This window comes from Nomascus leucogenys, chromosome 12 (assembly GCF_006542625.1).
Source record: "Nomascus leucogenys isolate Asia chromosome 12, Asia_NLE_v1, whole genome shotgun sequence".
NCBI classification, from domain to species: Eukaryota; Metazoa; Chordata; class Mammalia; order Primates; family Hylobatidae; genus Nomascus; species Nomascus leucogenys.
In genome coordinates, this window is record NC_044392.1 from 55,170,082 (window position 1) to 55,195,621 (window position 25,540).

General features: G+C 40.3%; 1 protein-coding gene across 1 annotated transcript in view; it reads left to right on the forward strand.

Annotated features, from left to right (window-relative positions):
- Positions 1-25,540, forward strand: part of RNF115 (ring finger protein 115) — a 93,476-nt gene that overhangs the window by 52,455 nt on the left and 15,481 nt on the right. Inside the window, exon 4 of the mRNA XM_003268089.4 lies at positions 5,861-6,069. Coding sequence (XP_003268137.2) covers positions 5,861-6,069 — 209 coding nt within the window. The remainder of the gene's footprint in view (positions 1-5,860; positions 6,070-25,540) is intronic.

Consider the following 25,540-nt stretch of genomic DNA (forward strand, 5'->3'; position numbering starts at 1 on the left):
TTAATTTGCACTAATTTGCACTTTGTATACTAGTAGAAAAATGCCTCATGCTGATGTTGAAGCTGTTTTTAAGCATGGATCCTTTAGAAATTTTATATATTATTAGGTACGGTAACAATTTATAGTCATCTAAAGTATGTTAATATCAAAGCAGATTATTATGAACTTGGTGCTTGACTTTTCTTCCAGTCAAGATTTTAAATATTTCATTTTTATATTATAATGAAACTAATGGTTACTTTGAGCGTTGTTTTCTGTGAGCAAATGTGTGGAATTGTATATAGTAAGGGAATCATAGATTTCTTCTTGTAATTCACCTTAGTGAGATAGATGATTGAGAACATGGAAGAGTCCGCTCGTACTTTTTCACTTATTGAAGACAAGTATAGTTTTAGGTTTTAAATGTCACGTTTACTTTGGAATTTTGGGTCAAGAGAATTCTTGTGTTCTAGACCATTTTTCATACTAGAAACCAGTGATCTCTAATAGATGAAGACTATAACTAGAAAGTAAAGGAAAATAAGGCAGATTTGATAAGAAGCGCAAATGGCAGTTAAAATGAAAAGGTGTTTTACGTCACCAGTATTTAGAGAAATCTTTTTGTTTGGAGACAGTTTCACTCTTGTTGCCCAGGCTGGAGTGCAATGGCGCGATCTTGGCTCACTGCAACCTCTGCCTCCTGGGTTCAAGCAATTGTCCTGCCTCAGCTTCCCAAGTAGCTGGGATTGCAGGCATGCTCCACCACGCCCAGCTACCTTTTTGTATTTTTAGTAGAGACAGGGTTTCACCGTGCTAGGCTGGTCTTGAACTCCTCACCTCAGGTGATCCACCCGCCTCAGCCTCCCAAAGTGCTGGGATTACAGATGTGAGCCACTGTGCCTGGCCTAGAAATCTAATTGATGTTTTTACTCTGCACATTACTTTTTGTTCTTCAGCTTATATATTAGAATTTTTAAAACTTTTTAAAAATGTTGGTCAGGCCGGGTGCAGTGGCTCATGCCTGTAATTGCAGCATTCTGGGAGGCCGAGGCAGGTGGATCTCCTGAGGTCAGGAGTTCAAGACCAGTCTGGCCAACGTGGTGAAACCCTATCTCTACTGAAAATACAAAAATTTGTCGGGCATGGTGGCAGACACCTGTAATCCCAGCTACTCTGGAGGCTGAGGCAGCAGAATGGCTTGAACCTGGGAGGCGGAGTATGCAGTGAGCCAAGATGGTGCCACTGCACTCCAGCCTGGGTGACAGAGCGAGACTCCTTCTCAAAAAAAAAAAAAAAAAAAAAAAGTTGGTCAGAGTAGGGGTAAATGTAAGCTTTTATACTCTGGTAGGAGTCTAAATTGGTACAGTAGCCCCCCCCCCCCTTACCCTGTGGTCAACCATGGCCTGAAAACAGGTGAGTATACTACAATAAGATATTTTATTTATTTTTATTTTAATTTTTTTGAGACAGGGTCTTGCTCTGTTGCCCAGGCTGAAGTGCCATGGAGTGATCTCGGCTCACTGCAACATCCGCCTCCTGGGTTTGAGCGATTCTCATGCCTCAGCCTCCTGAGTAGCTGGGACTACAGGCGTATGCCACCATGCCTGGCTAATTTTTTTATTTTTTTAGTAGAGACAAGGTTTCACCACGTTGGCCAGGCTGGTCTCGAACTCCTGGCCTCAGTGACCACGCCCCCCTCCCCCCCCCCCCCCCGCCTTAGCCTCTCAAAGTGCTGGATTATAGGCTTGAGCTACTACGCCCGGCTATAATAAGATATTTTAAAGTGGGGCACAGAGACTCATGGTTCAATTCCAGTACTTTGGGAGGCTGAGGCAGGAGGATTACTTTAAGCCAGATGTTTGAGACCAGCCACAAAATTAGACCTCATCTCTAAAAAGAAATTTTTTTTTAATTAGCTGAGTGTGATGGTACATCCCTGTAGTCCTAGCTACTTGGGGGATTGAGGTGGGAGGATCACTTGAGCCTAGGAGATTGAGGCTGCAGTGAACCATGATCATGCCGTTGCACTCTAGCCTGAGTGACAGAGTTGAGACCTTGTCTCAAAAAAAAAAGACCACATTCACAAAAATTTTATTATTATATATTGTTATAACTGTTCTGTTTTATTATTGTTGTTAATTTCTTACTATGTCTAAGTTATAAATTAAGTTGTAAGTTATAAATTAAACTTTACCATAGGTATGTATGTATAGGAAAAAACATAGCATATAATTAGGGTTCTGTATAGCTCACTGTAACCTCGACCTCATGAGCTTGAGCTCAAGATCCTGGGTTCAAGTGATCCTCCCCACTCAGCCTCCTGAGTAGCTGGAACATCGGGTGCATGCTACCACACTTAGCTAATGTTCAAGTTTTTTGTAGAGACAGGATCTCACTATGTTGCCCAGACTGGTCTTGAACTCCTGGGCTCAAGCAATCCTCCTGCCTTGGCCTCCCAAAGTGCTGGGATTACAAGCATAAGCCACTGTGCCCAGCCTGTTTTTGGGTTTTCTATGTACACAAATTATTAGAATTATTAAGAGTTCAGCAAATTTTCTGTATACTAAGGTCAATATACAAAAATCGGTTGCATTTCTGTTACCAGGAATTAACTATTAAAATATAGAATTTTAAAAAAAGATACTAAGGCAATTAGAAAGTCAGTTCAATATGAAAATGGACAAAAGACATGAAACAAGACAAGACATAAAAGAGAAAGAATAGAGATTTAAAACTGATTTAGTTGAAACAACTGATGAGTACTGAAAAAGTAAACTCAGTGTGATTTAACAAGAAGAAATTTTAAATTTAAGAAATAAATGTGGCTGGGCACCATGGCTCACGCCTGTAATCCCAGCGCTTTGGGAGGCCGAGGTGGGCGGATCACTTGAGGTCAGGAGTTCGAGACCAGCCTGGCCAACATGGTGAAACCCCATCTCTACTGAAAATATAAAAAATGAGCCGGGCGTGGTGTCACATGCCTGTAATCCCAGCTTCTCGGGAGGCTGAGGCAGGAGAATGGCTTGAACCCAGGAGGTGGAGGTTGCAGTGAGCCGAGATCGTGCCACTGCACCCCAGCCTGGGCGACAGAGCAAGACTCCATTTCAAAAAGGAAAAAAAGGAAAAAAAAACAGAGAAATGTCTGGATTTCTTTTTTTTTTTTTTTTTGAGAAGGAGTGTCGCTCTTTCACCCAGGCTGGAGTGCAGTGGCGCGATCTCGGCTCACTGCAGGCTCCGCCCCCCCGGGTTCACGCCATTCTCCTGCCTCAGCCTCCCGCGTAGCTGGGACTACAGGCGCCGGCCACCTCACTTGGCTAATTTTTTGTATTTTTAGTAGAGACGGGGTTTCACCGTATTAGCCAGGATGGTCTCGATCTCCTGACCTCGTGATCCGCCCGCCTTGGCCTCCCAAAGTGCTGGGATTACAGGCGTGAGCCACCGCACCTGGCCGAAATGTCTGGATTTCTAAAACACCAAAAAAAAAAAAAGGCTGGGGGAAAGAGAAGACAAATGAATGGCTGGTAAATATTACATGACAAGATGTTTAGCCTTATTGGTATATTCGTATCAGGGAAAGCAAACTAAAACCACAAGGACAGGATGCTGTCAGCGAAAATGGTAGAGTAGGGCTTCTGGGGGTCATCCCTCTGTAGAAACACCAAACACCTTGACAGAAAAGTCAGAATTTAGCTTATCAGAACTCTGGAAAGATAAAGCTTTACAGCAGCCAAGCAAATACTTCGCCAGAAGAAAGGGCACTGAAACAAGATAAGAGATCTTTGTGGCATTTTAGCTTACCCTAGCCTCACCTCCCTTCCTGGTATGGCTGCAGTCTTGAAGATGACAGCCTGTGCTCCCCATGCTGGTGCCTGATTCCAGAGAGTGGACACTCTTCCTCCTAAGGGATTGTGTGTTCTGTTTTGTCCTTTCCCCAAAGGACTGCCACCAGGGGCAAAAAACAAACAAACAAAAAAACCACAAAAAAAAAAAAAAAAAACAGGGCAAACAATAAGATATGGAAAGCCTGAGAGGGAAAGCTGTATAGTGTTTTTGTGGAGGAATAGGAGCTTTGAAAAGCTATTGTGGATGAGAAACTAGAAATCCAAGTGCACAGCTCGGGGCAGTATGCGTGCTCAGAAAAGACCTGAGAAGGCCATTAGCTTTCACCTCTGGCTTGTCTTTAGGTTCAACACAAACAGGAAGTGAATATTAAGGTAGATTTATAAAGGCCCTGGCTAAGTTTTGAAGGAGTGCCCCAACAGCTAATCAGCAGAGACCTGGTGAGCATTTTACTTTTCTTTTTCTTTTTTTGTTTCTTTTTTTTTCTTTTTGGTTTATTTGTTTTGAAATGTGGTCTTGCTGTGTTGCTCAGGCTAATCTTCAACTCGTTGGCTCAAGCGATCCTTCCACTTCAGCTTCCTGAGTAGCTGGAATTACAGGCACACACCACTGCACCCATATCTTTTTGTTTTTGTTTTATTTTTTACACATTATAAATATTCAGTTTTTTTAAAAAAAATTACAAAGCATGTGAAGAATCTAGAAAATATGCTTCATTCACAAGAAAAAAGAAATGAACAGAAACTACCCCGAGGAAGCACTAATACTAGAATTACTAGACAGAAACTTTAACTCAGCTGTCTTAAGTATACTCAAAGAGCTAAAGGACACCATGGACAAAGAACTAAAGGAATTCAAGATAATAATGTCTCCACAAATAGAAAATATCAATAAAGAGAAATTTTTAAAAGTAGGCAAAGAGAAATTTTGGAGCTGAAGGTTACAATAATTGAAATGAAAATTCACTAGGGGAGCTCAAAAAAAGATATGAGCAGACAGAAGAATCAGCAAACTTGAAGATAGGTCCACTGAAATTATATAGTTTGAAGAGCACACATTTAAAAGATTGAAGAAAAATGAACAGAGTCCAGGAGATGTGTGGGATACCAACATATGTATCATGGTAAGGAGAGGGAGAAAGGTGCAGAAAACATGTTTAAGAAATAATTGCCAAAACCATTTCAAATTTGACAAGACATGAATATACACATCCAAGAAGCTCAGCTAACAGCCAAGAAGGATAAACTCAAAGACATCCATACAAGACACATTATAATTAAAATTTCCAAAGCCAGAGATAAAGAGAGAATCTTGGAAGCAGCAAGAGAGAAGCAACTTGTAACATATAAGGGATCTTAAGATGAATTTCTGTTGATTTCTTAGCGGAAACCATGGAGGCTAGAAGGCAGTGGGATGACATATTTAAAGTGATGAAAGACAGACCTGCCAACCAAGAATTCTAAATCTGGCAAAACTATCCTTCAGGAATTAAGAAGAAATCATGACATACCCAGATAAACAATAGCTGAGGGGACTTCATTATTAATAGACCTGCCCTGTAAGAAATGCTAAAAGGAGTCTTCAGACTCACCACAGATCTATTAAATTTCCTTTTTGGCATAGGACTGAAACATACGCATTTTAATTAAACATTTGTAATTTTTCTTACACAGCAAAACCAAAAACCCCACAATGGAAAATCATTTTCTGTTCACCAATTGTTAAAAACTTTTTTTAAAAAAAGTCCTGTGATATCGAGTGCTTTTCAGGATGTGGCACAGTAGAAACTCTTAAACATTTGGTGGGTGTTTAAATTGCTACAACCAGTTTGGAAAACAATTTGTCGTTACCCAGTAAAGTTGAAGATGTATAGATCATGTAATAGTTTTACAGACCAAAAATATAGAAACTCTGGTACCTCTGGAGAAGAAGACATACAGTAATATTCACAGTGGCCATTTGTAATATAAAAAACTGTAAACAATCCAGGTGTTTATTGATTGATTTTTCTAACATGTGACTTATTTCTGGTCTTTACTAGCTTTGGGGCCATTTGGATCACACGATGTTTTTTCAAGATTTTAGACCCTTTCTAAGTAGCAATCCACTGGACCAAGATAATAGAGCCAATGAAAGGGGTCACCAGACTCACACTGACTTCTGGGGAGCAAGACCTCCACGGTTGCCATTGGGTCGGAGATACAGATCTCGAGGAAGTTCTCGTCCTGACAGATCTCCAGCTATTGAAGGGTGAGTTGTTGTATTTTAAGTTCTTTTTAAGGTAGTTTCAATGAAGGACAAATGGTATAATCTAATCTTTATAAGGGTCTCATACTTATTAACTTTGTGGACAAGATGGACATATGTAGAAGGGATGAAAGTGAAGCTAAATTGAATGTTAGTACTCACCCAGTGATAAACCAGAGAGTGAGAAATGTTATGTCTCTGATTAACATTTTTATTAATGTCTCAGATTAATTTATAGATGATACGTGTCTCAGTCCATTTTGTGTAGCTATAGCAGAATACCTGAGACTGGGTGATTTATAAAGAACAGAGATTCATTTCTTATATTTCTGGAGGCTGGGAAGTCCAAGGTTGAGGGATCCACGTCTGGCGAGGGCCTTCTTGCTGTGTCATTCCATGTTGGAAGGCAGAAGGGCAAGAGAGCATGCATGAGCAAGAAAGAAAGGTGCCAAACTCATCCTTTTATTAGGAACTCACTCAACAATAACTAATCCACTTCCAGGATAAAGGCATTTAATCCACTCATAGGAGATTCATCTCTTAAAGTCTCCACCATTCAACACTGCTCCATTGGGGATTAAGTTTCCAACACATGAATTTTTGAGGAGGGCATATTCAAACTATAGCTGTATATTTACCAGAATTTCAAAAGGGTATCAAATATATTAGGCATTAGGATTAAATATTTCAACAGATTGGAACAATGGACTTAACATGAAATTTAATCAAGTATCTGCTTTTTGTGAAGAAAGGAAAAAAATTTAATAGAATAAATATGAAGTCTTGTGACTGTAAAAACATTCATGTAATGTTTGTTGAGTGTCTTTTGTATGGGGCACTGTACTAGACACTAGGAACACAATGATGAGTCAAATAGATGGTTTTGCTCATGGATCTCATTTAGTTGGAATAATAAACGTTAATTTTAAGTGTTTACCATATGCAGAGGACTGTGCTTCATGCTTTATGCGCTTTATGTTGTTTAATTTGTATGAATAGGTGCTATTGCTGTTTTCATTTTATAAAATAATTAACTGAGTCTGAGAGAAATAAAGTAACAGCCATTGGTGGATCTAAGACTTGAATCTAGGGCTATATGAATATAGTGCGACATTGTCTCATATGGTATCTGCTAGCCACATGTAGCCATATGTTTACATTTAAGTTAACCAAAAGTTAATAAAACTCAAAATTCAAAGTACCTCAATCCCAAATAGCTATATTTTTAGTGCTCATTGGCCACATGTAGCTAATACTTATCATAATTGATAGAACATATTATAGAAAATTTCCATTATCTTAGTTCTATTGAACAATGCTGTTCTAGAGCCTACACTCCCCCTCTCCCCCAACGCACACCTTCTAGGCTTTATTAACATTTTACTATACTTACTTTATTACATATCTATCCACCTATCTCTCCATTAGTTCATCTTATGTTTTGTGCATTTCAAAGTTAGTTGCAGACATCGCTTCATAGAACAAATACAGGATATGGGAAATCTGATTTAATGAGATTGTCTAGGACAAAAATCAGTAAAATCTTACATTGTTTTAATAGCTTATGGCACCCAGAGTTAAAGCTGCTATATCCTGTGCCAGTTAAACTGTGTGTAGATTACTTTCACTTCTCTGTTTGAGATTTGAGATCCCATTATTGAGTTTCTCAACTACAGTTCATTTAAACTTTTACCTCCTATGCATCTTTTTTTTTTTTTTTCCTCCATTACACCCACTAAATGGCCAATTTTGGAGCAGTGCTGTGATTCACTTTTCCTTGCTCCTTTACTAGGGGATGGTTCAGTACTGCTTTAGAAAAGCCACATAAATGTGCCCAGTCATGCCCCTGCAGATAATAAGATGCATTTAATCTCCCCTAGATTTCATGCTTTTGATTAGGCTTTTGTTTTGCATTCCCTCAACAGATATTTTGAATTTTCACTAAATTTCATTCTTCAAATTTTCTATCCAATAGCTGATCCTCAGAAGCTGATTTATATTCTCCTTTATGAAAATTGGGGCCTTGGGCATGAACTCCCCAAATCCCTGTGCCCAGCTTCTCTATATCAACTTTCATTTCTCCCTCCAGCCTCCTGAGATGAGGTGTCCTTTGTTTTTTTCAAGGCAAGCCTATCAGCCCATGTCGTGACCCATTCTTTAGCTGTTTCATCTGGGATTTTGTATCATCCATCTTCCTCTTCCTGCTTTCTTTCCCAGTTAATGCCCCTTGGCCACCGTTTTACTCTTTAGCTCTGTGTTTTTCAATCCTGGCTGTACATTATTGTCACTGAGGATATCTTTTAAACTGGTACCTGGACTCCATCCCCAGGGACTGTGATTTTATTAGTCTGGGTGAAACCAGGCATTGGTCATTTTTAAAAGCTCCTAAAGTTATTGTAGCCAGAATTGAGAATTACTGTTCCAGTTACTGCCTAGTAATCTTTTTCCTTTTCTTTTCAATAAGATTTCTTAAGAGTTGTTTGTGTTTACTTTTTTATCTTTCATTAGTCTTCTACCTGCTGTAGTCTGGCCCTCCTTTCACTAAAATCCCTAGCAACCTTCTATTAATAATTGCAGACCCAGTGGATACTTTAAAATCCTTATTGAATAGATCTAGTTCACTGAATTCAACCCTTTTAATCTTTTTTCTTACGCCTTGAAATTACCTTTTTTTTCTTCTTCTTCTTTATTTATTTATTTTGCAACAGAGTCTTGCTCTGTTACCCAGGCTGGAGTAGAATGGCATGATCGTAGCTCACTGAACCTCGAACTTCTGGGCTCACACAATCCTCCTGCCTTAGCCTCCCAAGTAGCTGGGATTACAGGCATGTACCACCATGCTTGTAATGCTTGGCCAATTTTTAAATTTTTTTGTAGAGATGGGGTCTCACTATATTGCCCAGGCTGGTCTCAAACTTCTGGGAGGATCGCTTGAGCCCAGGAATTTAAGATCGCCCTGGGCAACATGGCAAGACCTCATCTTCACAAAAAATGAAAAATCAGCTGAGCATGGTGGCATGTACCTGTAGTCCCAGCTACTCCGGAGGATGAGTGGGAGGATCGCTTAAGCCTGGGAGGTTGTGGCTGCACTGAGCTGTGATTGCGCCAGTGCACTCCAGCCTGGGCAACAGAAAGTGAGTCCTGGTCTTTTTTCAAAAAAAAAAAGGCTCTTCTTACTCCAAGATTAAAAAATTAATTTCTATATTTTCTTTAATGCTTTTTATGGTTATGTTAGAACTCTTTTTGGTTACAAGTGATAGAAATTCAATTTAATATAACTTAAGAAAAAACTAACCAGCCAGGCACAGTGGCTCATGCCTGTAATCCCAGCACTTTGGGAGGCCGAGGTGGGTAGATCACTTGAGGCCAGTTCGAGACCAGCCTGGCCAACACGGCAAAACCACATCTCTACAAAAAATAAAAAAAATTAGCTGGGCATGGTGGCACGTGCCTACAGTCCCGTCTACTTGGGAGGCTAAGGCAGGAGAATCTCTTGAACCTGGGAGGTGGAGGTTGTAGTGAGCCAAGATTGCGCCACTGCACTCCAACCTGGGCGACAGAGCGCAACTCTGTCTCAAAAAAACCCAAAAAACTAGAATGTGTTGGTTCACATAACTCAAATGGTTGTTAGCTGTATCAGACCCAACATTTCCCTTTTATAACAATTATCTTGTAATGCCCTGTACTATCCTGATTAGAAATTCATTGATAATATAAGCTGTAAAACATAATAAAAACACATGTGCATATATATACTGTTCTTCAATTAATATAAAGGAGAAACAAAAATAATATATGAATATATGTATTTTAATGTGTAAATGCCTAGCCATAACTATTCTGGGAGACAAAATGAAAAATTAGGTGCTTGCTTCCGTATATAGAATCATTAAGATGATAGCTACAAATGCAGACAGTACGAGAGGATTATATTTACAGTTCATCTGCCACAAGCATTGTTGGTACAATAATATAATTTTTCAAAATGGTGAAGAACTCTTAGGAAATTTCTGGGGTTTGTGGGGAAGCATAAACTTCCCTCAGTTTTCACGATAGTTATATTCCTGGAAAATTCAGTATATATTAAAACCAAATGGAAAATAATTTATGTGTGGAATGGAGCTGGATTTAGTCTCAGTTAATTATAGGTAGTTTTTCACCAAATGAATGTCCAGGCAGAATGTTCAGAATATGCATGTTGGAGGACAGTTCTTTGTTGGGCCTGGCTGTCCTGTTTATTGCAGGGTAGCTGGCACTCATTTTTCCTGCTTAGTAAATGTGAATGGTACCTACCATTTATTGTGACTAGCAAAACTGCCCCCCTCGGATTTCTAAATCACTCCCTAGGAGTGACATTGAGAAGCACTGATGTAAATTAGAAGTCTATAGGTGGATCTAGATGGTCAGTCAATATGTTATGTTCATCTGTCTGTCATTCTTTCTCTCTCAAATCTGCTTTCCTGTGTTATCATGATGGCTCTCCCTTTGTAAAATGAAAGATAGCCAGTGGTGGCTCCAAGTTTACAAGAATTACGGAGGATTCATCCCAGAGGATATGTCCATCTGTCAACTTTTTTTTTTGAGACAGAGCCTTGCTCTGTTGCCCAGGCTGGAGTACAGTGGTGTGGTCTCAGCTCACTGCAACCTCTGCCTCCCAGGTCCAAGCGATTCTTGTGCCTCAGCCTCCTGAGTAGCTGGAATTACAGGCACATGCCACCATGTCTAGCTAATTTTTTTTGTATTTTTAATAGAGATGGGGTTTCACCATGTTGGCTAGGCTGGTCTTAAACTCCTGACATCAAGTGATCCACCCGTGGCCTCCCAAAGTGCTGAGATTACAGGCTTGCCCATCCATCGACTTTTGTGGAAGGTTTCTGGCCCTGATTGGGCATTATGCCCAAATCTCTGGTGGGTGGGGAGTATTTTTGTGTATTTTTGAGTTAAAGATCTAATCCCCCCCAATATGCATATCCAATTATTTACAGCGTAATATATAGCATATCTGATTTGAAATGTCACCTTTATTATGTATACATTTTCATACTTAACTTTCTCTTTCTGGATTCTCTATTATATACTGTAGGTCTTTATTTTTGTTTTCTATTCATGTACCATCCTGGTGTACTCACTATAATTTTATACTATGATTTGAAAACTGGTAGGGAAGGTGGCCCTCATTATTGTTTTCTTTAAAAAAAAAAAAAATTCTTAGTTTGCTTGCTGAGGAACCAAAAGTTTATTAATGCTTCGCTTGTGTTTACCCTTCCAAATGGATTTTAGGTGCGGTTTTTCAATCTCTGCCCCTTTTCCCATCCCATTAGGATTTTGATTGGAAGTGCATTGAATTTATATATTAATTTGGGGACAGGGGGTACTTTTGTTTTGTTTTGTTTTGAGACAAAGTCTCGCTCTGTCGCCCAGGCTGGAGTGCAGTGGTGCAATCTCGGCTTAGTGCAACCTCTGCCTCCCGATTCAAGCAATTCTTCCTGCCTCATCCTCCCGAGTAGCTGGGATTACAGGCATCCGCCACCACACCCAGATAATTTTTGTATTTTTAATAGAGACAGTGTTTCGCCATGTTGGCCAGGCTGGTCTTGAACTCTTGACCTCAGGTGATCTGCCTGCCTCGGCCTCCCAAAATGCTGGGATTACAGGTGTGAGCCACTGCGCCCAGCCAGTACTTTTTAGTAATATTGAAACTTCTCAGGCCCATGGCTCATGGTCTCAGTTTATTTGGTTCTTTTTTCTTCTTCCTCTGTCTTCCTCTTCCTCCTGCATTCTTCTTCCTCCTTCCTCTTTCAGTCTTTCTTCCTCATTCTTCCTCCTCTTCCTCCTCCTTCCTTTTTCTTCCTCCCTTTTCTTGTTTCTCCTTCTCTCTTCCATCTTCTTCCTCCTCCTCTTTTCTTCCTCTTCCTTCTTTTTCCTTCTTCGTCTGCTCCCTTTCTTCTTCTTTCTTTTTTAAAGACTTTATTGTTTAGAGCAGTTTTAGGTTCACAGCCAATTGAGTAGAAGATACAGGACACTTTTTCATCATTCAGTCAAGTTTCATAGTTTGATTTAACTTTTTAACTGATTATTGCTGGGAAGCTTTTTGTTACCCTTCATCTTGTTACTTAATTGAATTCTCTTATTAACTGTAATAGTTTTTCATTTTATTCTCTTTAGTTTTCTAGTTAGCACTCCTATCATCCTCAAATATTGTGTTTTTCTTTCCAATGTTTATGCCTCTTATTTTTCTTATCTGTTATATTGACTATACTACCAAAACAAAGTTGTTTAATATAGGCATCCTTGTCTTTTTCCTGACTTCAGTGAGAATGAATTAGTGTTTCTTTGTTAAACTTGTTTGCTTTTGGTTCCTAATATATGCACTATCACACTAAGAAAGTTTAATTTTATTCATAATTTATTAGGGGCTTTTAATTAAGAATGACTAATGATTTTGTCACATGCCCTTTGCAGTCCTATCAAAATGACCTTAGAGTTTTTCTCCCTTAAACAGTTAATGCATTTTATTAACAAGTAGGTTTTCCAATGTTTTCTAGTGTTTTTATTCAAGCTGCTTTGTCAAGGAGCACTAATCTCTCTTTTTTAGGGGTCGGGGGTTGGGGAAACAGGATCTTACTTTGTTTCCCAGGCTAGAATGCAGTAGCAAGATCTTGTTTCACTACAACCTCAAACTCGGTGGGCTCAAGCAATCCTCTCACTTCAGCCTATGAACTATGTAGGACTACAAGCACGTGCCACCACGCCTGGCTAATTTTTCAATTTTTGGTAGAGACTAGGTTGCCCAGGCTGGAGTCTCTTAACACATTATTGGAGTTGATTTGTTCCTTATCTTTTTTTTTTTTTTTAAGGATTTTTACATTTATTCAAAAGAGGGTGAGTCTCTTTATCAAAGTTTTGGTGTCAGGATTATATTAGTTTCATAAAAGGAACTGGGAAAACTTGCCATATTCTTATGCTTGGAAATAGTTTACGTAACACAGGAATTACCTATTATTTAAAGGCTTAATGCAAGTTACCTGTAATTCCATCTGGACCTGGTATCTTTTTGGGAACTAGATCTATTACAGTCTTTTCAGTTACTTCTGGGGTTGATAGTATAGGGTAATGTTTTATTTATCTCTGTATTCTCAGCTTCTAGCACAGTATTGGTTTTATAGTGGCTACTAAACATGTTTGTTTTGAATAAGTGGATAATTGTAATTATGTCTCTAAAAAGTATAAAAAACATATGAATTAGTAGTAATAATAGCTAAGAGTATGTGCCAGAAACTAGTCTAAATGCTTTACAGGTATTCATTTGTTTCATCCTCACTATAACCCTGTGAAGAAGGTATTGTGAATATCTCCATTTTACTGGAGAAACTGAGGCACAGAGAGTTTAGGTAAATTGTCTAAGAGTATAAAGGCAGTTAAGTATTGGAGCCGGGATAGTGCAAAAATGAAAGTATTTGTATTTGGTGAGATTTTTAACTATTTACTTGTACTAAAAAATTTTAGTATAACTATTTTGTATAAGTCAAAAATTTAAAATTAAGTAGCCTTCTCACTTATTTTTTAACCAAAGATTTAAGCATTTCCCTAATTTTCTCAGAAACTTTCCTTCTAAGGCACCAGTATATCAGTAAATAGAACTTGAAAGTTTTTAATTCAGTTTCTTTTCTCTTTTCTTTCATAGACATATAAATAAACACAGTATATCTTTGGGGCCTATTACTATACCCACCTAGCAGGCCTGCCTAGATTGTTCCATATGGTTGTTACTTTACAGTAATTGTCATTATGATGTCACTGTATGTTTTGAAAGTACAATTTCATGTTTTATACATTTTAAAAAATTGATTGAACTTTAGCATGGCTTCTTCCTGATAACAGTTTTGTCCTCTTGCTTTGAGAAGGAGCATGTGGGCATTCCACTTATGGTTTCCATGGGCTACATCTCAGATTCCTGTTCATTCTGCGGGTTTCACTGTAGACAGGGTACTTTGTATTTAATGGCCGGGTGCGGTGGCTCACACCCGTAATCAGCACTTTGGGAGGCCGAGGCAGGTGGATCACTTGAGGTCAGGAGTTCCAGACCAGCCTGGCCAACATGATGAAATCTCATCTTTACTAAAAATCCAAAAATTAACCAGGCATGGTGGCGGTTGCCTCTTATCGCAGCTACTCAGGAGGCTGAGGCAGGAGAATCACTTGAACCTGAGAGGTGGAGGTTGCAGTGAGCCGAGATTGCACCACTGTACTCCAGCCTGGGCGACAGAGCAAGACTTCATTTCAAGAAAAAGAGTATTTTGTATTTAAGAAATCAGATGTCAGAGATTAGCCTTTGTGGGATTATTAGTGTGTTCCCCACACCAACTTAATAAGTTTCCCTGAAATGATGTCCATTTTCTTTGACTTTTTCATTGGCATGAGTAAAACTTTTTACTAACACAAAGACAGGGAACTCTCACATTGTTCATTCATTCTGCAAATATTTATTCATTGTCCCTAAAATATGTGCTTTATCCTCTAATCTGCAGCTTTTGTTGTTTTTTTTTTTTTTAATATTGCAAGTTTCTTTATTTTTTAACATTCACATAATAATGTTAGCTTTGATTTGTGATAAGAATGCTTTGTCAGATAATATAAACATCTTTCTATCTCTAGTTTACTGAGAGATTTATAATAAAGTGTTTAATTTTTATCAAAGGCACTTCTAACATTTATTTATTTATTTTTTTATTTTTTTTTATTATACTTTAGGGTTTTAGGGTACATGTGCACAATGTGCAGGTTTGTTACATATGTATCCATGTGCCATGTTGATTTCCTGCACCCATTAGCTCGTCACTTAGCATTAAGTGTATCTCCTAATGCTGTCCCTCCCCCCTCCCCCCACCCCACAACAGTCCCCGGAGTGTGATGTTCCCCTTCCTGTGTCCATGAGTTCTCATTGTTCAATTCCCACCTATGAGAGAGAACATGCGGTATTTGGTTTTTTGTCCTTGCGATAGTTTACTGAGAATGATGTTTTCCAGTTTCATCCATGTCCCTACAAAGGACACGAACTCATCATTTTTTATGGCTGCATAGTATTCCATGGTGTATATGTGCCACATTTTCTTAATCCAGTCTATCGTTGTTGGACATTTGGGTTGGTTCCAACTCTTTGCTATTGTGAATAGTGCCGCAATAAACATACGTGTGCATGTGTCTTTATAGCAGCATGATTTATAGTCCTTTGGGTATATACCCAGTAATGGGATGGCTGGGTCAAATGGTATTTCTAGTTCGAGATCCCTGAGGAATCGCCACACTGACTTCCACAATGGTTGAACTAGTTTACAGTCCCACCAACAGTGTAAAAGTGTTCCTATTTCTCCACATCCTCTCCAGCACCTGTTGTTTCCTGATTTTTTGATGATGGCCATTCTAACTAGTGTGAGATGGTATCTCACTGTGATTTTGATTTGCATTTCTCTGATGGCCAGTGATGATGAGCATTTCTTCATGTGTTTTCTGGCTGCATAAATGTCTTCTTTTGAGAAGTGTTTGTTCATGTCCTCTGCCCACTTTTTGATGGGGTTGTTTGTTTTTTTCTTGTAAATTTGTTTGAGTTCATTGTAGATTCTGGATATTAGCCCTTTGTCAGATGAGTAGGTTGCAAAAATTTTCTCCCATTCTGTAGGTTGCCTGTTCATTCTGATGATAGTTTCTTTTGCTGTGCAGAAGCTCTTTAGTTTAATGAGATCCCATTTGTCGATTTTGGCTTTTGTTGCCATTGCTTTTGGTGTTTTAGACATGAAGTCCTTGCCCATGCCTATGTCCTGAATGGTATTGCCTAGGTTTTCTTGTAGGATTTTAATGGTTTTAGGTCTAACATATAAGTCTTTAATCCATCTTGAATTAATTTTTGTATAAGGTGTAAGGAAGGGATCCAGTTGCAGCTTTCTACATATGGCTAGCCAGTTTTCCCAGCACCATTTATTAAATAGGGAATCCTTTCCCCATTTCTTGTTTTTGTCAGGTTTGTCAAAGATCAGATAGTTGTAGCTATGCGGCATCATTTCTGAGGGCTCTGTTCTGTTCCATTGATCTATGTCTCTGTTGTGGTACCAGTACCATGCTGTTTTGGTTACTGTAGCCTTGTAGTATAGTTTAAAGTCAGGTAGCGTGATGCCTCCAGCTTTGTTCTTTTGGCTTAGGATTGACTTGGCGATGCGGGCTCTTTTTTGGTTCCATATGAACTTTAAAGTAGTTTTTTCCAATTCTGTGAAGAAAGTCATTGGTAGCTTGATGGGGATGGCATTGAATCTATAAATTACCTTGGGCAGTATGGCCATTTTCACGATATTGATTCTTCCAACCCATGAGCATGGAATGTTCTTCCATTTGTTTGTATCCTCTTTTATTTCATTGAGCAGTGGTTTGTAGTTCTCCTTGAAGAGGTCCTTCACATCCCTTGTAAGTTGGATTCCTAGGTATTTTATTCTCTTTGAAGCAATTGTGAATGGGAGTTCACTCATGATTTGGCTCTCTGTTTGTCTGTTATTGGTGTACAAGAATGCTTGTGATTTTTGTACATTAATTTTGTATCCTGAGACTTCGCTGAAGTTGCTAATCAGCTTAAGGAGATTTTGGGCTGAGACAATGGGGTTTTCTAGATATACAATCATGTCATCTGCAAACAGGGACAATTTGACTTCCTCTTTTCCTAATTGAATACCTTTTATTTCCTTCTCCTGCCTGATTGCTCTGGCCAGAACTTCGAGCACTATGTTGAATAGGAGCGGTGAGAGAGGGCATCCCTGTCTTGTGCCAGTTTTCAGAGGGAATGCTTCCAGTTTTTGCCCATTCAGTATGATATTGGCTGTGGGTTTGTCGTAGATAGCTCTTATTATTTTGAGATACGTCCCATCAATACCTAATTTATTGAGAGTTTTTAGCATGAAGGGTTGTTGAATTTTGTCAAAGGCCTTTTCTGCATCTATTGAGATAATCATGTGGTTTTTGTCTTTGGTTCTGTTTATATGCTGGATTACATTTATTGATTTGCGTATGTTGAACCAGCCTTGCATCCCAGGGATGAAGCCCACTTGATCATGGTGGATAAGCTTTTTGATGTGCTGCTGGATTCGGTTTGCCACTATTTTATTGAGGATTTTTGCATCAATGTTCATCAAGGATATTGGTCTGAAATTCTCTTTTTTGGTTATGTCTCTGCCAGGTTTTGGTATCAGGACGATGCTGGCTTCATAAAATGTGTTAGGGAGGATTCCCTCTTTTTCTATCGATTGGAATAGTTTCAGAAGGAATGGTACCAGTTCCTCCTTGTACCTCTGGTAGAATTCAGCTGTGAATCCATCAGGTCCTGGACTCTTTTTGGTTGATAAGCTATTGATTATTGCCACAATTTCAGAACCTGTTATTGGTCTATTCAGAGATTCAACTTCTTCCTGGTTTAGTCTTGGGAGGGTGTATTTGTCGAGGAATTTATCCATTTCTTCTAGATTTTCTAGTTTATTTGCATAGAGGTGTTTGTAGTATTCTCTGATGGTAGATTGTATTTCTGTGGGATCGGTGGTGATATCCCCTTTTTCGTTTTTTATTGCATCTATTTGATTCTTCTCTCTTTTCTTCTTTATTAGTCTTGCTAGCGGTCCATCAATTTTGTTGATCTTTTCAAAAAACCAGCTCCTGGATTCATTAATTTTTTGAAGGGTTTTTTGTGTCTCTATTTCCTTCAGTTCTGCTCTGATTTTAGTTATTTCTAGCCTTCTGCTAGCTTTTGAATGTGTTTGCTCTTGCTTTTCTAGTTCTTTTAATTGTGATGTTAGGGAGTCAATTTTGGATCTTTCCTGCTTTCTCTTGTGGGCATTTAGTGCCATAAATTTCCCTCTACACACTGCTTTGAATGTGTCCCAGAGATTCTGGTATGTTGTGTCTTTGTTCTCGTTGGTTTCAAAGAACGTCTTTATTTCTGCCTTCATTTCGTTATGTACCCAATAGTCATTCAGGAGCAGGTTGTTCAGTTTCCATGTAGTTGAGCAGTTTTGAGTGAGTTTCTTAATCCTGAGTTCTAGTTTGATTGCACTGTGGTCTGAGAGACAGTTTGTTATAATTTCTGTTCTTTTACATTTGCTGAGGAGAGCTTTACTTCCAACTATGTGGTCAATTTTGGAATAGGTGTGGTGTGGTGCTGAAAAAAATGTATATTCTGTTGACTTGGGGTGGAGAGTTCTGTAGATGTCTATTAGGTCCACTTTATGTAGAGCTGAGTTCAATTCCTGGATATCCTTGTTAACTTTCTGTCTCATTGATCTGTCTAATGCTGACAGTGGGGTGTTAAAATCTCCCATTATTATTGTGTGGGAGTTTAAGTCCCTTTGTAGGTCACTCAGGACTTGCTTTATGAATCTGGGTGCTCCTGTGTTGGGTGCATATATATTTAGGATAGTTAGCTCTTCTTGTTGAATTGATCCCTTTACCATTATGTAATGGCCTTCTTTGTCTCTTTTGATCTTTGTTGGTTGAAAGTCTATTTTATCAGAGACTAGGATTGCAACCCCTGCCTTTTTTTGTTTTCCAGTTGCTTGATAGATCTTCCTCCATCCCTTTATTTTGAGTCTATGTGTGTCTCTGCATGTGAGATGGGTTTCCTGAATATAGCACACTGATGGGTCCTGACTCCTTATCCAGTTTGCCAGTCTGTGCCTTTTGATTGGAGCATTTAGCTCATTTACATTTAACGTTAATATTGTTATGTGTGAATCTGATCCTGTCATTATGATGTTAGTTGGTTATTTTGCTCGTTAGTTGCTATAGTTTCTTCCTAGTCTCGATGGTCTTTACAATTTAGCATGTTTTTGCAGTGGCTGGTACCGGTTGTTCTTTTCCATGTTTAGTGCTTCCTTCAGGAGCTCTTTTAGGGCAGGCCTGGTGGTGACAAAATCACTCAGCGTTTGCTTGTCTGTAAAGTGTTTTATTTCTCCTTCACTTATGAAGCTTAGTTTGGCGGGATAGGAGATTCTGGGTTGAAAATTCTTTTCTTTAAGAATGTTGAATATCGGCCCCCACTCTCTTCTGGCTTGTAGAGTTTCTGCTGAGAGATCAGCTGTTAGTCTGATGGGCTTCCCTTTGTGGGTAACCCGACCTTTCTCTGGCTGCCCTTAACATTTTTTCTTTCATTTCAACTTTGGTGAATCTGACAATAATGTGTCTTGGAGTTGCCCTTCTCGAGGAGTATCTTTGTGGTGTTCTCTGTATTTCCTGAATCTGAATGCTGGCCTGCCTTGCTAGATTGGGGAAGTTCTCCTGGATAATATCTTGCAGAGTGTTTTCCAACTTGGTTCCATTCTCCCCATCATTTTCAGGTACACCAATCAGACGTAGGTTTGGTCTTTTCACATAGTCCCAAATTTCTTGGAGGCTTTGTTCATTTCTTTTTATCCTTTTTTCTCTAAACTTCCCTTCTCTCTTCATTTCATTCATTTCATCTTCCATCAGCGATACCCTTTCTTCCAGTTGATCGCATCTGCTACTGAGGCTTCTGCAATCTTCGCGTGGTTCTCGAAACTTGGCTTTCAGCTCCATCAGCTCCTTGAAGCCCTTCTCTCCATTGGTTATTCTAGTTATCCATTCTTCTAATTTTTTTTCAAAGTTTTTAACTTCTTTCCTGTTGTTTTGAATTTCCTCTCGTAGCTCAGAGTAGTTTGATCGTCTGAAGCCTTCTTCTGTCAACTCATCAAAGTCATCCTCCATCCAGCTTTGTTCCGTTGCTGGTGAGGAACTGCGTTCCTTTGGAGGAGGAGAGGTGCTCTGTTTTTTAGAGTTTCCAGTTTTTTTGGTCTGTTTTTTCCCCATCTTTGTGGTTTTATCTACTTTTTGTCTTTGATGGTGGTGATGTACAGATGGGTTTTTGGTGTGGATGTCCTTTCTGTTTGTTAGTTTTCCTTCTACCAGACAGGACCCTCAGCTGCAGGTCTGTTGGAGTTTACTAGAGGTGCACTCCAGACCCTGTTTGGCTGGGTGTCAGCAGCGGTGGCTGCAGAACAGCGGATTTTCGTGAGACCACAAATTCAGCTGTCTGATAGTTCCTCTGAAAGTTTTGTCTCAGAGGAGTACCGGGTTGAATGAGGTGTCAGTCTGTCCCTACTGGGGGGGTGCCTCCCAGTTAGGCTGCTCGGGGTGAGGGACCCACTTTAGGAGGCAGTCTGACCGTTCTCAGATCTCCAGCTGCATGCTGGGAGAACCACTACTCTCTTCAAAGCTGTCAGTCAGACAGGGACATTTAAGTCTGTGGAAGTTCTTGCAGAGTTTTTGTTTGTCTGTGCCCTGCCCCCAGAGGTGGAGCCTACAGAGGCAGACAGGCCTCCTTGAGCTGTGGTGGGCTCCACCCAGTTCGAGCTTCCTGGCTGCTTTGTTTACCTAAGCAAGCCTGGGCAATGGCGGGCGCCCCTCCCCCAGCCTCGCTGCCGCCTCGCAGCTTGATCTCAGACTGCTGTGCTAGCAATTAGCGAGACTCCGTGGGCATAGGACCCTCCGAGCCAGGTGCGGGACACAATCTCCTAGTGTGCCGTTTTCCAGGCCCGTTGGAAAAGCGCAGTATTAGGATGGGACTGACCCGATATTCCAGGTGCCGTCTGCTTCCCCTTTCTTTTGACTAGGAAAGGGAACTCCCTGACCCCTTGCGCTTCCCGAGTGAGGCAATGCCTCGCCCTGCTTCGGCTCGCGCACAGTGCGCTTCACCGACTGTCCTGCACCCACTGTTAGGCACTCCCTAGTGAGATGAAACCGGTACCTCAAGCAGAAATGCAGAAATCACCCGTCTTCTGTGTCGCTGGGGCTGGGAGCTGGAGACCGGAGCTGTTCCTATTCGGCCATCTTGGCTCCACTAATCTGCAGCTTTTGAATGATAGTTAATTAGGTCTTGAATAGACTAGCTCATCTTATCTGACTTTAAGTGCATCTGACCTGTGCCAGCAGATTAATTTATAAATTTATAACTGAGGGTATTCTATTTCAGTGACTACAAAACTCATTTGTTTGTTAGCATACTCTTGTCTTTGAATTTTTTAGGTATCAAGAAATTGAAAGCAATCAGATGGTTGTTTGGTACATATAGAATCAGCAAGGAAATTGCATGATCTTTAAGAGAAATTCCATTCAGATTGTGATAAATGCTAAAGAATTACTCATATTTCACTTCAAATAATTTTTTAGGATGGTAAAATATTAATGCTTGTTAGGTTTTTTTCCTTTGTGTTAGGTCAGCACCAGCACATTCATATTTTCCAGACAAGTAATAGAGATTACCACCCATTAGTCTACACTTGCTACATTAAAACCCATCTTTATTTTATTTTGTTGTTTTTGTTTTGTTTTGTGTTTTTGAAAGGGAGTCTCTATCACCCAGGCTGCAGTGCAGTGATGTGATCTCGGCTCACTGCAACCTCTGCCTCCCAGGTTCAAGCAATTCTCCTGCCTCAGCCTCCCAAGTAGCTGGGACTACAGGCATGAGCCACCATGCCTGGATAATTTTTTGTATTTTTAGTAGAGATGGGGTTTTGCCATGTTGGCCAGGCTGGTCTCGAACTCCTGACCTCAAGTGATCTGCCTGCTTCGGCCTCCCAAGGTGTTGGGATTACAGGCATGAGCCACTGCGCCCAGCCCCATTTTTATTTTATTGTGCTTTACTCTTTCGTTTTTTTGTTACATTTTAGCTTGGTGGTTTAATCTCCTTCCTGGCTATATAAAGGAAGCCTCTTTGATTTTAGCAGTAAGCTGTTTCTGATTTGCTTTGTAGGGTACATTACTTCTAAGAAGGTGTCCCACCTAAATAATACGTTCTTTTAAAAATTTATTGTTTTTATTTTAGATTCGGGGGTACATGTACAGGTTTGGTTTTTATTTTTTAATTTTTAAAAATTTGCTCTCCTGGTAACTCACAGAACAGCAGGTTTATTACACGGGTATATTGTGTGATGCTGGGGTTTGGGCTTCTAATGATCCCATGGCCTAAGCAGTGAACATAGTACCTATAGGTAGTTTCTCAACCTTTGCCCTTCTCCCTCCCTCTCCCCTGTTGTGATCTCCAGTGTTTATTATTCCTTACTTTGTGCCCTTGTGTACCCAATGTTTAGTTCCCATGTATAAGTGAGAACACGTGGTATTTCTGTTTTCTGCATTAAGTTGCTTAGGCTAATGACCTCCAGCTATATCCATGCTGTTGCAAAGGACATGATTTCGTTCTTTTTTATGGCTGTGTAAAGAATATGTTTTAAGATTTCCCACCTAGAGAATATGTTCTTCTGAAGTTAACCCTAGGTTCTTGGACCATAGATTTCTGACCACTGATCACATCTCAGATTTTGATAACTGACTTTTTTTGGCTAACTTTTTTTTTCTTATTAAAAAAAATTTGTTTTGGTATGGAATAAAAAGACAACCTTATCCAGAAATAGCCATAGTTACACCTTGATGTATAATCTTGTAGACCTTTTTAAATACATATATATGATAATTACATCTATATAATTGAAATTGAATTGATTATACTACACATATTTTATAATCTTTTTTATCTTAATAGGTTGTATATATCTTTCAAAATACATTTGATTGGGGCCTATATTAGTCTGTTTTCACACTACTGATAAAGACATACCTGAGACTGGGAAGAAAAAGAGGTTTAATTGGATTTAACAGTTCCACATGGCTGAGAAGGCCTCAGAATCATGGCAGGAGGCTAAGGCACTTCTAACATGGCAGCAGCCAAACCATGTCATTCTGCCCGTGGCCTCTCCAAATCTCATGTCCTCACATTTCAAAACCAGTCATGCATTCCCAGCCATCCCCCAGAGTCTTAATTCTTTTAGGCATTAACCCAAAAGTCCAAAGTCCAAAGTCCAAAGTCTCATCTGAGATAAGGCAAGTCCCTTCTGCCTGCGAGCCTGTAAAATCAAAAGCAAGCTAGTTACTTCCTAGATACAATGGAGGTACAGGTATTTGGTAAATACGGCCATTCCAAATGGGAGAAATTGGCCAGAACAAAGGGGTTACAGGTCCCGTGCATGTCCGAAATCCAGTGGGGCAGTCAAATTTTGAAGCTCCAAAATCATCTCCTTTGAGTCCAAGTCTCACATCCAGGTCATGCTGATGCAAAAGGTGGGTTCCCGTGGTCTTGGGCAGCTCCACCCCTGTAGCTTTGTGGGGTCCAACCTCCCTCCTGGCTGCTTTCACTGGCTGGTGTTGAGTGTCTGTGGCTTTTCCAGGCACATTGGTGCAAGCTGTCAGTGGATCTACCATTCTGGGATCTGGAAGATGGTGGCCCACTTCTCACAGCTCCACTAGGCAGTTCCCCAGTAGGGACTCTTTGTGGGGGCTCCCACCCCACATTTTCCTTCTGCACTGCCCTAACAGAGGTTCTCCATGAGGGCCCCGCCCCTGCAGCAAACTTTTGGCTGGGCATCCAGGTGTTTCCGTATATCTTCTGAAATCTAGGCGGAGGTTCCCAAACCTCAATTCTTGTCTTCAGTGCACTCGCAGGCTCAGCACCACATGGAAGCTGCCAAGGCTTTGGGCTTGCACTCTCTGAAGCCACAACCCAAGCTCTATGTTGGCCCCTTTCAGCCATGGCTGGAGCAACTGGGACACAGGGCACCAAGTCTCTAGGCTGCACACAGCACGGGGACCCTGGGCCCAGCCCAGGAAGCCACTTTTTCCTCCTGGGCCTCTGGGCTTGTGATGGGAGGGGCTTCTGTGAAGGTCTCTGACAGGGCCTGGAGACATTTGCCTGTGGTCTTGGGGATTAACATTAGGCTTCTTGCTACTTACACAAATTTCTGCAGCTGGCTTGAATTTCCCCTCAAAAAATGGGTTTTTCTTTTCTGTCACATAGTCAGGCTGCAAATTTTCCAAATTGTTAGGCTCTGTTTCCCTTATAAAACTGGTTAACAGCACCCAAGTTGCCTCTTGAATGCTTTGCTGCTTAGAAATTTCTTCCGCCAGATATCCTGAATCATCTCTCTCAAGTTCAAAGTTCCACAAATCTGTAGGGCAGGGGCAAAATGCTGCCAGTCTCTTTGCTAAAACATAACAAGAGTCATCTTTGCTCCAGTTCCCAACAAGTTCCTTGTCTCCATCTGAGACCACCTCAGACTGGACCTTATTGTCCATATCACTATTAGCATTTTGGGCAAAGCCATTGAACAAGTCTCTAGGAAGTTCCAAACTTTCCCAGATTTTCTTGTCTTCTTCTGAGCCCTTCAAACTGTTCCAACTTCTGCCTGTTACTTAGTTCCAAAGTCGCTTCCATATTTTCGGTATCGTTTCAGCAATGCCCCACTCCTGGCACCAATTTACTATATTAGTCCATTTTCACACTGCTGATAAAGACATACCCAAGACTGGGAAGAAAAAGAGCTTTAATTGGACTTACAGTTCCACATGGCTGGGGAGGCCTCAGAATCATGGTGGGAGGTGCAAGGCACTTCTTACATGGCAGCAGCAAGAGAAATGAGGAAGAAGCAAAAGCAGAAACCCCTGATAAACCCATCAGATCTCATGAGACTTACTCACTATCATGAGAATAACATGGGAAAGATCGGCCTCCATGATTCAATTACCTCCCCCTGGGTCCCTCCCACAGCATGTGGGAATTCTGAGAGATACAATTCAAGTTGAGATTTGGGTGGAGACACAGCCAAACCATATCAGAGCCCATCTAGGGGAGGTTTCTTAATTAATTAATTTTTTCCTGGGCTCAAGTGATCCTCCCATCTCAGCTTCCTAAGCATCTAGGACCATAGGTGTGCAGCACTAGGCCCAGCTAATTTTTAAATTTTTTTTGTAGAGATGGGGTCTCCTTATGTTGTCCAGCCTGGTCTTCTATTCCCGTCTTGGCCTCCCAATGTGCTGGGATTACAGGTGTGAGCCACTTTGCCTGGCCCCATAAGAGGTCTCTTAATTTATTCAACAGACATTGTGTATTACTGTGTGCCAGATGTTGGGCATACAGTAGTCAATAAATAGTCAAGAATGACTGCCCTTGTGGAGCTTAAGTACTAATGGAGAAAGATAAGACGATCAAAATAAATAGAATTTTAAGCAGTAGTAAGTGCTATGGTGGAAGAAAAGCAGGGATGGGAGATAGGGAATATGGTTGAAGTGAAGTTTCTAAAGAGCATAGTCAGCAAATGTCTTACTGAGAAAGTATCTGAGTAGACACCAAGGAAGTGTAGGGATGTACAAACAAGGAGAGACCAATGTAGGGCAGAGAAGGTGAGGGGAATGGTAGGAGAAGTTGATGGGAGTGGGAATGGGGAGGTGGGTATTAGATTATATGAAGCCTATTTGGCAATTATAAGAGCTTCTATTCCAGTGGAGAGTTTAGGTGTCATTTATATCTTGAAATGATTGTTCTAACTGCTGTGCTGAAAATAGAATGGGGGGGCTGCAAGGTGTGCGAGGCAAAGACACAGCAGAG